General features: G+C 34.3%; 1 protein-coding gene across 1 annotated transcript; it reads left to right on the forward strand.

Annotated features, from left to right (window-relative positions):
* Positions 1-8,106: 8,106 nt before the first annotated feature.
* On the forward strand, positions 8,107-10,051 carry LOC110314152 (RNA-binding protein Musashi homolog 2-like). Its single transcript, XM_021188619.1, has one exon. The coding sequence runs from the start codon at positions 8,128-8,130 to the stop codon at positions 9,823-9,825; it is 1,698 nt and encodes a 565-aa protein (XP_021044278.1). The 5' UTR covers positions 8,107-8,127; the 3' UTR covers positions 9,826-10,051.
* Positions 10,052-12,946: the final 2,895 nt, after the last annotated feature.

Genomic DNA, 12,946 nt, shown 5'->3' on the forward strand with positions numbered 1-12,946 from the left:
ATGGAAAAAGAGACTCAGAGACAAAGATTAGAAATTGGGAGGGCTGTCCAGTCAGTACTGCAGTGGCCTTGAGTCTAATTCTTTTAGATTTTGTATACTGTGCAGTATAAATAACTTTGGGAACTTTCAAAGTTGAACTAAATACATTTCTCATTTTATGGCCACAAACTATAGCAGACAGATAATAAAATGTGGTGCTTTTAATGATACCTCCTCCATAGTCTAACCATTGAAAATTTAGTCCCCAATTGGTGGATACTTGAGGATAATTAGGATATGTGGTATTGTTGGAGGAAATATGTCCCTGTAGGTAAGCATTGTGATTCTTTCAAATTGTTTGTTTCTTCTTCTTTCTTCTTTCTTCTTTCTTCTTCTTCTTCTTCTTCTTCTTCTTCTTCTTCTTCTTCTTCTTCTTCTTCTTCTTCTTCTTCTTCTTCTTCCTCCTCCTCCTCCTTCTTCTTTTTCTTCTTCTTCTCCCTCCTTCCACTTTCCTCCTTCCTCCTTCTCCTTATCCTTTTATTCATCTCCTTCTTCTTCTCTCCTTCTCAGTCTCCTTCTTCTCCTCCTCCTTCTCCTCCTCCTCCTCCTTCTTCCTTTTCCTCTTCCTCTTGTTCTACTTGTTCTTGTTTTCTTGTTCTTATTCTTGTTTTTCTTATTGTTCTTGTTCAACATCATCTTCATCATCATCTTCTTCTTCTTTATCCTGTTTGCCATGTAAGATGGGAAGTCTTAGCTCCCATCTACTGCCTCCAACTTATTTGTCAGCTGCTTGGTAACAAAATTCTCAACTATAATATACCCTTAACCCTCCAAATCTGTAATCCAAATAAACCCTTTCTTCTTTTATAAGTTGCCTTGGTCAAGGTGTTTTATGATATTGATAAAAAGTAACAAAAGCAATATATTTGTGCAAAGGGTACAAGGTCTTTGTATTCACCAATAAACATGAGGGGCATCAAGAATACTAAACATGTAGAGTTGTTTCTTCAACAGAAGCAATATATACCTGTTTCCACCTAGAAAATTAGGAATGGAAGTAGGTAATAACCTGGTGATCTGTTCTCTTTATAGGGCATCCACACTCAAATCCTCTAGTTCGTTGTATTTATCCCAGATTCTTCTTTCCTAGACTTTTATCCTAAAGAGGCACTTTTCAAAATACTTTCATGATAGTCATGATTTAATCCTTATTATGATAATTGTCACGAGGAAACTTTTTCCCCAAAGTTATATTATACCTAAGTATTTCAAATCAAATGTCAGATTCTTGAAGCTTGAAATAACTAAGGTTACTAAGTCATGCTGAATTGCATTTCCTTCTTGCCACACAGGGATCATTACTCTGTCAGCCTTAGACTTTGCAGAATCCAACATGTTTGACAAACATTAGTAATTAAACTCTATATTTTTTACATGCAAATATGTTTTACTTTATTAAAACTTTCTAATAAGTTAATATATATGCAATAAAAATTTGATTAATTCAAGATAAATTTGATCAAAGTAACTTTCACAATTAGGTATTACATATGATAAACATGTAAAAATAGAGTTTTTCCTTCTACTAAAAGTGTGAAGATCACCACATTTATACAAAGCATCAAAATAGGCAGTAGTTTTTATGAAATTTAGTTTAATTCAGTAAGTACAAGAAATTCCAGCCTAGTCTAAAAATTAAACATGGAAACCCCAATTTGGGAACTTATCATTTTTAAATCTGTTTATTCAGGTTACTGCCAACTCTTCCAAATGACACTGGCTAATTAGTAAGCAAACGAAAACTAGAATCACTGTGAACCCTTCACTGTTGTTGTAATAGATTCCATGTTGTGGAAAAATGATTGTGGGAATAGCTTTCCCCTTTATCTTGGATCTATCCTATCCAAAATACCAACTATCAATATCATAAAACACCTTGACCAGGGCAACTTATAAAAGAAGAAAGGGTTTATTTGTATTATAGATCCAGAGGGTTAAGGGTATATTATAGTTGAGAATTTTGGTACCAAGAAGCTGAAAAAGAAGTTGGAGGCAATGGATGGGATTTAAGACCTCATACCTTAAACTGCAAACAGGATAAAGAAGTACACCTTAGTAATTCTATGAAGAATCACAATGCAGAGGCCATAATAGTAGAGTTCCCTTATTATACACAATATATGTTTACATATACTACAAAGGAAAATGTATCATCTCCTTAAAATTCTTTTCTGGCATATGAGGAACTTTAAAACTGTCTCATTGAGACTATTATAATTTAATTGTCTATTACAAGTAGCATTTCTAAGAGGAATTATGTTCTAATACTTCTACATGTTTTACTAAGCCATACTGATGATACCTGGAATTTTGTGTCGTCTTCCTACAAAACTATAGGCAGGCACATTTCCCATCTTTAGAAATGGCAAGGAAATATTCATAGAGGATGTAAAATAAGTAGAAATATGGCAGGCAAGTTCAACTGCCAAAAACTTTTCACATTAAATTGCTTTTTAGTCTATGTCCAATGTACTATTTTCAGTTAGATCACTATTTGACTATGCTCAAAGTTAGTAGGAAAGAACATTTCCTAAGTGATCATTTTTCAAACTATCTGCTCACACTCTCAACTTAATTTAAGTAATGGGCACTGGCAGTTTCTGTGCAAAATGAAGAGGAAAAAGAGTAAGGAAAATCTCATTTTATCAAACAACCAAGTAGACCAAGTATGTCAAACACATGCATTTTCATTTCGCTAAAGAGAACAGGTTCAACAGAGCATTAAAGAACATATTACCATAGAGACAGTTCTATGCCAGCATATCAAATCAGGATACATCCAGGTTTCTTTTCTGATTTATTGGTCCCATAGCATTCTTCTGCCAAGGTTGAGTCCCATGATAAGAAAGGCAGATTAATTCTAAAGACATATGTCATCCTTCATTTTATCCTCCATTCTCTAACAATTATGAATGAGATACCAATGACCAAGGGATGAGTAAATTTAAATCTGTGAATATTTCAAGCACAATCTAGTTCACATTAAAACAAACACAAATAAGGTATAGCATGTTTCCCCAAATTAAAAAAAAAATCTGCCAAGCATCAGAAAATTCTTATTTTTTAACTATATTTATTTATGTACTTTTAAATGTGTGAGTGTTATGTCTTTATGTTAAATATACCCCTGCATGCCAGAAGAGGGCATCAGACCCATTTATAGGTGTTTATGATCCACCATGCGTTTGCTGGAAATTAAAACTCAGAACTTCTGGAGCAGCAGCCAGTGATCTTAAACTTTCAACCATCTCACTTGCCCACACATTTTTATTTCTATCCCTAGCTTTTGTGCCTTTTGTTTCTCAACTTACAAAGTCAGTTTTTATAAGTATTTCACATCTATAAATAACCTTTAGTTATTGTCAGAATATCAACTTTCATTCATTAATTCTTTCTTTCATTCATGCCTTGAGGAAAAATACCTGTAGCTTCAGTTAAAATCTCCAGACCATGTATTTTGAGTTAATATAAAATAAAAATAAATTGCTACTCAAAATTATTATTAATGTACTGCTTCATAAGGAGGGTCAGTCTTATGAATCATATGAGAACATTCAAAACCTAAAGCAATTTAGAGTAGTGTGATATAATTCCTACAAATTAAACTAAAATTACACTGGCCAGATTTGATTTTCTTTAAACTTTAGAATGGAAAAGAGTTACTTGAAAACATTTTTAATGGCTAAAAGATGCTCACTCCCCCCCCCATGTGTGTAATGCCACAATAAGCATAACTATTTTCATTAGAGGACCAAAAGTAGACACAATCTTTAAAAAGCATTCCTTTTCCTACTTTGAAACTAATTACAGTAATAAAGTGCTGTCTTTCATGTACCAAATGACACTACTGACCAAAGATCAGTAGGTTGAATGCTTTGAATTGTTTATGCAGAAGGAAGGGTAATTATTTTTCAATGATTTATTGACCTGCTCACACCTAGCAGACCACTCATTGGCAATATCTAAGACTAAGGTAAGGGGTAAAGCATTTAGCCATGTATTTTGAATAAACCTAACTAATCCAGGAAGAGATCAAAACTAGGACATATGTCCTGTCCTGTAGGTAAATTGGCATAGGTAAATAATTAGTCATGAAAGTTTTCTTCATCAGAACAACACTATGAGAGTTTAATTCTCATAAGATTTTCATTCTAAACTCTGTTGTCTAAAGTTGTTCAGAAATGATTAGAAATAAGAAAATTTCAAACTTGTAACCTCTTTCACGGACTTAATTTAAGTGGATAAAGATAAGTCAGCTCTTCAAATTGTAGTAGATTGGCATCCAAGAAGCAATATGCAACTGACTCATCTTCTTGGAGGCCAGGTAGAAGAAGATTTTTTTTTTAATGTAGCCTTTAGAAGCCCATTGATAAGATGATTCCAACTAGTGAGTTTGTTTTTAAAATATGTTAAATGTTATTCAATTTATTCCAAGTGGAGGAAGTTTAAGTTATATATAGTTATTGCTTACCGAGGAGAAGCTCAATGGCAGATAGGGAAAAACATATACATAAAGAAGTTCCTTTTGTTAGTAACTGCTCTATTACTGGGAAGAGATAACTTGACAAAGGCAATTATTATAAGATAAAACATTTAATTGGGGGCTTGTTTAGAGTCTCAGAGGTTTAATTCATCATTATCAGTGCATGAAGCATGGTCGAATGCAGGCAGATGCTTGAGTAGTAGTTAAGAGCTACATTCTCATCCATAGGCAGAGAAAGTGACATTGAGCTTGGTGTGGGCTTTTGACTCCTCAAAGGCCACACTTACTAAGATACTTCTTCAAACAAAGCCACACCTCCTAATCTTCTCAAATATAATAACTTCCCTGGTGACTAAGCATTCAAATATATGTACCTATGGGGGTTCACTCCATTTTTATTATTAGGCCAGCTGCTACCAGATAGTGGAAAAGATGCTAAGATTGAAGTTGGTATCAGATGTAAGGTAACATTGATGTATAGAAAAAAATATGGGTTCTCAAGAAAAAGCTCTTAGGGACTACTACAAAATTAATCAAACAGAATGTAAATAGATTTTCAACAAGAAAAATAAAAAAAAAAAAGAAGATAAGAAACAACCTGTGGGGAACAATGTTCAGAGCAAACAAAAGTAAACAACTGTAGATAAGTTTCTAAAATTTAGGGTTAGACAGGGTTTCAAATATAATAAAAGTATGATATAGCAAATTTTTGCTAAAGGATTAAGTTTTACCTTGTGAAGTAACTTATTTTCCTTATACTTCAATTTTATTGACAATATTATTCATTCTTAAAGAAAGTATTTTCATTATTGTTCTCTTTGTGCCATGTATGGAAATACTATATTTATTCAAAGAGATGATAATTCTCAGAGAATAACACACCCACATTTCATGTGCAATTAACTCATTTAACTACAGACAATATCACAGAGCCTAGATAACTATACTAAATACCTATTGTGATGGCTACTCTTGGTTGTCAACTTGACTAACTCTGGAGTGAACTACAATCAAGAAATTTAGAGCAAACCTGTGGGATTTTCTTGGGTGGGAGGGACTTGGTTTGAAGTTTGTGAATTCAATTCTAATCCATACCACTGAGTCAGGAAGACACATGGTATTAATCTGGATCTTGAGGCAGGAATACACTCTTCTGCTGGACCCTACAAAAGGATGTGGAAGAAGAAAGCTTTTGTTCTTTGCCTTCTTGCTCTTGCCTTGCTAGCAAGTCCATTCTTTCCCTGGCATTTCATCCCTCCCCCTGTATGTGTGTGTGTGTGTCTGTGTGTGTGTGTGTGTGGTTGTGTGTAGCTGTGTGTATGTGTGTGCATATGTGTGCAAGTGTGTGTGTGTATGTATGTAAACAGAAAGAGAGAGATATTCATTCTATAAGTCCTGTTTCTCTAGAGAACCCTAATATAGAGGCCACCTATAAAAATATTTTTGTTAATTACAAAAGTCTCTTTTTACTAGGAATGGTGGCCTTGACAGTTAAGAGAGTTCTTAAGATGAATTTTCATATGTGAAACAGAAATTTGTCCATGGTCAGAAAAGTGATAGAAAACATTTTGACTCAGATTCCATTGACAACTTATGTGGATGGTCATAACACTGATTCAAAAAGGAAAATGATTTTGGAAAAGTGAATCTTTAAAAAAAATAGCTATTTCCTGGCAAAAATCCATATGCAAGTTGATCATTTTTATCATGTATACTTATTTTTATTGGATATTTTATATATCTACACTTCAAATATTATCACCTTTCCTAGTTTCCCCCCTCCCAGAAACTCCCTATCCCATCTTCCCTCCCTCTGCTTCTATGAGGGTGTTCCTCCACTCACCTACCGACTCCCACCTCCCTGCTCTTGACTTTCCTTCACTGGGGCATCTATCGAGACATGAAGCTATATTTTATATCTTCACATCCAACATTTTCCAACCCTGAACTGGTCCCATCCATTGGATCATGTCATAGCAGGGAGACCAGCATAAAGACCATTATGTTGTCAGCTGCAAATGTCAAGCCCTGAAGGTATTTTTGGAATGCAGCTTCCTTTCTGATCTTTAAATTATTCTTAATATTTCAGCCTTCTATTTGGAGAGGGATAATTGGCCATTATTCTAAACATAGCAATGATGCCATAAACATTAAATATTCCTCTAGAATGATTATCTACATGAACTATAGGAAAAATTATGGAGACACTAAAATCTTCCTTTTCAAAGGAATATATTAGAAGGAGGAAGTTATAGACAAACAACTTCATTATATCTAATGGGTAGTGACAAGGACAGAAATTGCCAAAAGAAAAGAAAAAATCTAAAATTTGATCTGTGGGCTTTAAATATTGGGAAAAAAATCCCAATATTAAATGCTTTCTTGATAGAAGAGAAAACTGGGAGATATATACTTACTATCCACAATAAAAAAGAAATTAAAATGGCTGCCAAAAAAATCCCATGATTTCTTTGTGTGTGTGTGTGTGTGTGTGTGTGTGTGTGTGTGTGTGTGTATGAATGTGCTGCATATATGGAATAATGGAACAAAATCAAACTGGCAAGTGATATTGTGAATTATGAAAACAAAATATAGTATATCCACACAACAGAAAAGAATAAAATACTACTGTATATTACAGCATAACAATCTGGAAAGCAGTATGTATGAGAAATAAAAGAGAAAAACAACATATTTTACCATTAAGTGGGTTATCCAGAAATGAGGAGTGACTGCTTAAATGGAATACAGAATTTAGAAGATGATGGTACATTTCAAATGCTATCCCAAGAGTTACCTATACCCTCCCCCCACCATTGATCCCCTCCCCACCCACTCCCACTTCATGGCCCTCCCATTCCCCTGTACTGGGGCATAGGAAACTCTTGGGATAGCATTTGAAATGTAAATAAAGAAAATATCTAATAAAAAATTAAAAAAGATGAAGGTACATTAACTAATTATTACTATGATAAATAATCTTGTAAATACATTTTACATTAAAAGGGTAAATGTTATAAATGAATCTCAATGAAGCCCTTATTTTAAAATGTTCCTTTAGAGCCCTTTAGTATAATATACAAATCCATAGACACTTTGTTTTTCCTGTATGATGTTTCAACATTGTATCTCTTTCCCATCTCAGCCCTATTCCAAATAGCTAAGATTAATATGAAACTCTTCTAAAGTATGAAATGAATTGATTTTTCAACATTCAAGGAAATTTCCACGAAAAGTGAATTGGTTTTAACAAAATTCAAAGAGATGTAATTTGAAAAGACAGAAACAGCAACGAAAAGGCTTCCTTTTCTACTATACAATTCCTTTTGTGGGCCTTATGAGCACAAAAAGAAAGTCTATAGGCAGGCCGGCTTTTTACATGGCAAGCATCAACACCTTAAAAGGACAAATCAGACACTACCCCTGCCCCCCAGTTTACAATATAAAGCAGTTCCTGCGTTGGCTCTAGTCGTAATGCTTGTTTCTATTTCGTAACTATTGTGCAATAATTTCCCCTAGTCCCTGAGTACGGCTATGCCCCCACCATTTGTGCCTCAGCCGGGGTTTCACCAACAGTCAAATCACCTCCATACAGCCTATCTACCATGAATACTGCCAGCCTAGCTGTGAGAAAGTATAATGAAAGAGACCAATTCCGGGAAGGATTCAAAATTGATGCCACCAAGAACCAACAGGATGCCAGTAAGATGTTCATTGGGGGACTTTCCCAAGAACTGAGCAAGCAGGTACTTCTAGAATACTTGTCTAAGTTTGGTGAGATAATAGATTTTATTATAAAAATAAACCCACATACTGGTCTGTCTAGGGGATTTGGATTCGTTCTTTTCAAAGACAGTTCCACAGTAGAAAAGGTGCTTCGAGTGAAAGACCACAAAGTCGATGGCAAGAAAATAGAATGTAAAAGGGCTAAAGCCCTTGAATCTCAGTTCCCCATCAAAAAGGTTTTTGTGGGTGGGCTGAACCCTCGGATGTCTGAAGAAAAAATAAGAGCTTACTTTGGCACATTTGGACAGATAGAGGCTATAGAGCTTCCACTTTGTTCAGATACGCAGAAAAGAAGAGCTTTCGGCTTTATCAAATATATGGATGAATACCCCGTTAGAAAGGTCTTAGAAACCAAGTACCATTTCATTGGCTCCAGCCGTTGTGAAGTTAAAATGGCATTCCCTAAAGAAAATCCTGTGAGACTACTGAGTAAAAGTAAGACTAGAGCTCAGGATAGGACAAGAAAATCTGTTCCAGCTGTGGATTTAGAAAACCACTGGCGAGGAGGAGGCAGCCCAAGCTTCCACATTATGGCTAACTCCGATGCTCAAGAAGCCAACGAAGATGCCCACAGATCTGGCTCATATACTTCTAGAGCAAACTCAGATGTAACTTTGGCAAATGCCCATGGTTTCAGGGATACCACCAATGATTTCCAGGAGAACTCCAATGTTTTTGTGAGAAATGCAACTGCTTTCACGGCAAGCCGTAATGCTTTGAGGTCAAGCTCAAATACTGTAGGGGTAAGCCACTATGCTCTGGGGGCAAACCCAAATACCTTCTTGGCAAGCCAGTATACTCTTGGGACAATTCCAAACACCTTAAGAACAAGCCAATACACTTTAGGAACATACCCAAATGCTTTAGGAGTAAGCCAGTATGCTTTGGCAGCATACCGAAATACTTCCGGGAGAAACCAATATGCTTTGGGGGCAAACCAAAATGTTTTCTGGACAAACCAGTATCCTTTCAGAACATACTCAGATGCTTTTGGGATAGGCCAATATGCTTCTGGGACAAGCCCAAATATTTTGGGGGCAAGCCAGTATAGTTTGGGTACAAACTCAGATACCTTCAGGACAAACTGCTATGCTTTAGTGACAAACCCATACGATATCCGGACAAGCCACTATGTTTTGGCGACAAACCCAAATGTTTTCAGGACAAGCCAGTATGTTCTTGGGACAAACCCAAATGCCTTCGGGTCAAGTCAGTATTTTGTGGGAGCAACCCAAAACAATTTTGGACCAAACCAATATAGCTTCGGAGCAAATGGAAACTTGTGTGGGGCAGCTGGAAGTGGTGGAAGCACTGGAGGATATAATTTCTCTCAAGTATATGGAAATTTTCTGAATGTCTGCAATACACTGCCAGCTTTCCATGGCTCTAATGGCGATTATTTCTTCCTATACAGCTATGGGGCTTATGATGTAGGATCTCCACCTAATTACAATGTGCAAATAAACCAGTCACCTCTCCTTGGTAATGGTTACCAGGGACTTTATTCAGCGTTTTGAAGCCTAACTACAAAGCCTTTATCCAAGGACCATTCTGTCCAACAATGAAAAATTCAGTAACTTATATGAAATGGTCCAAAAACTGCTTGATTGGACATTGCCACTACTTGCAGCAACTTTTGAAGTATCAATACATTTTCCATCACGTTTTGACATTGGAGCTACAATAAAAAGACAAAGGCTTGAGACTATCTTGTAGAAGGTTTTTCTGGAAAATAAACATTTAAAACATTCAATTTTGAGTGACTGCTGTTTTGAATTGGGTTATTGTTTTGTCCTTTATTTGAGTTTTGGTGAGGAGAGGGTAGAGTTTTATTACTGCCCCCTGTTTTTAGTTCTGTGTTGGTGTGTTTGGGATAGAGGTACTTATACTGTCCCTTCAACTAGTTAATTTCAGTGAATAGAAACAAATTGCTTCTGAACACATTCTGAAGAATATATTTATGTGTTTGTTGCTTGTCCCTAATGTACACATTTTCATGATGTCAACCACATTCACTATTGCAAAATGATGTTTAGTTTTGTGAATTTTATTGTTAGTTTATCTAGGAATTTCCCCTTTGCTTTATGATAATACAGTATGACAAGCTTATAGTTTTCTAATTAGAAATCATCAGTTTTATTCCTTGGTCTTTATTCTGGCTCTGTTTTTACCTTTATTTTGAGACAGGGGCTTATTAAGTTACATAGGCTGCACTTGAACAATGTGACTTTGAACTTGAAATCCTTCTGCCTCATCATTACTTGGTTTTATTTCAAAACATTCAGTGATTTTTCCCCATCAGTCTAGCTTCCATTTACAGGGATCTATTCTATGTCAGAAATTAAATACAGGGAAACAATTTCAAGAGGATAGAAATATAGCTAAGTATTAAGAAATATTTTACAAAATATGGCTTGAACAGCCATCTAAAATATATCTTGGCATGGGGCTTACAGGAGGGAAGGGTGAAGTGAGTTGGCCTTTGCCAATACTATGCTAGGAGACATGCAAAGTTGAGAATAAATATAGCACTCACCTTAGTAACACACCAGTTTCTTATTTATTTGGGTGGCTATTTAGCTTGATTTTGTGTGTTTGTTTGTTTAAGAGAAGAAATAGGGTGTGTGTATGATTAATAAGAAAAAGGTAGTAAAAAGGGCTTGAACATTCTCAGCAGCAACATAATGAACCATCAATGTGAATAATATACATTTAAATTTTACTAATAGTCTTTTTTTAAAAAAAGGAAAGTGCTTTAATGCTAAATATAATATTTAAATACAATCAAAAATCTGTTTCAGCATATAATCCAAACAATTACTGAGACATTTTTATATTGTTCTAGGCATACCCATTCACTGGAATCTAGTATAATTTAATTTATAGGAACCTCGGTTATAATGTTTTATTTCAAAACAATAATAAACTAATGTTTTATTTCAAAAGCACAACATACATGGCTACTGTCTGTCATGTGGAAAACTGCAGACTCAAAACAGACCAACATTATTTACTAGGGATATTTCTATCTTTAAAGCATTAAGAAGAATTTAAAAAAGATTTTAAAAGAAAATTATACAGGACATCAATGACGTGGTATATACCTAACTGAAAGCACAGAGCTTTTCAGTAGGATGCTGAAATCAATTTCTATTTTCAGATAACTCCTGATAAAAAAGAGAAGACAAAAAAAATCAAAATTCTGATAATTTTGTAAAATTGGTATAAATTTTAAGGAGACACTGAAATTTACTTAGCACCATATCTATTTCTATAAATATCCTGAAAGCAAAAAAGTAACCTACTCTTTATTTTTGTATTATCGTTAGTATTTAGCAAGGGCTTTTTCACATAGTATGAGCTTAGAATGATGATTGATGATATAATATCAAAACTGATAGGTATATATTGTGTAAAACAACATGAAAGACAAGAGAAATTACTAGAAACAAAGGATAAGAATGCTACTTTCACATTTACCTGAAATTTTTACTGTTGTAAAAATTTAATATTATATCTTTGATGGGAAAATATAAATATATAACATATAAGTGTATTTTGATAAAATATGAAGACTATATATGCCACTAATTAAAAAAGATTACTATACAGAACCTAATACAGAATATTATACTGAATCTTGGTTTAAAAGCACCAAGTAATATATCTATATGCTTAATTTTAATAATACTCTAAATGATGCCTTCTATTTAGGAAACTATAAGCTTGTCATACTGTCATAGGTAAACTATAAGCTTGTCATACTGTCATAGGTAAATTAACAATAGAATTCATAAAATTAAATGGCATTATACAATAATGAAAGTGTTTAACATAAAAATTTCTGCAAGTATGTATTTGGGACAAATGGCAAACATAGAGATATAGCCTTCAGAAAGTGTTCAGGAGCAATCTGCTTCCATTCACTGGAATTATGTAGTTGAAGGTATATTATTAATGATAAAGGTATTATTATACATAATAGTGTAATAAGCATAATAATAATAATACTAAGAACATGTTTCTGCTTCCCCTAAAAATAAACTTGTTTCTTGAGATGAAATATAGCATTTACTGGCTGTTTTATTTAGAAATTCAAACCAAATAAAATTTCATTAAGTTCAGAGTCCCTGCAGCAGATGTTTTGATAATTCATTTTGCCCTATGATGCTGTTTTAGTTTTAGAAACTATATATGTTTTTTATTGCTGATTCTAGTTGGTTCCTTAGTTGACTTATATTTAAAAAAAACATTGAGTAGAAAAAATTTGGGTTCCATATTTTGATTTCCATATTTTGTATACATTTAGAAAAACTAATTTAAACTTATCTTTATTTTGGTGCCTACCATGAATTTAAGATTCATCTTATGTCTATATTTTTTAGTTGTTAGACATTAGGTTATGTGATGCTATCAGGAGTGTGGGAACGCCCCTATTTCTTTCTCATATCATTCCAATCAATACTTACACAGTTGTGAGAGAAAGAAAGAGACGGTGAGAGAGAGAGAGCGAGAGAGCGAGAGAGCGAGAGAGCGAGAGAGCGAGAGAGAGAGAGAGAGAGAGAGAGAGAGAGAGAGAGAGAGAGAGAGAGAATTTGATCCTATCTAAAAAATATGTGAAATTCACATTATCAAAGA

The sequence above is a fragment of the Mus pahari genome, chromosome X, assembly GCF_900095145.1.
Source record: "Mus pahari chromosome X, PAHARI_EIJ_v1.1, whole genome shotgun sequence".
Lineage (NCBI taxonomy): Eukaryota > Metazoa > Chordata > Mammalia > Rodentia > Muridae > Mus > Mus pahari.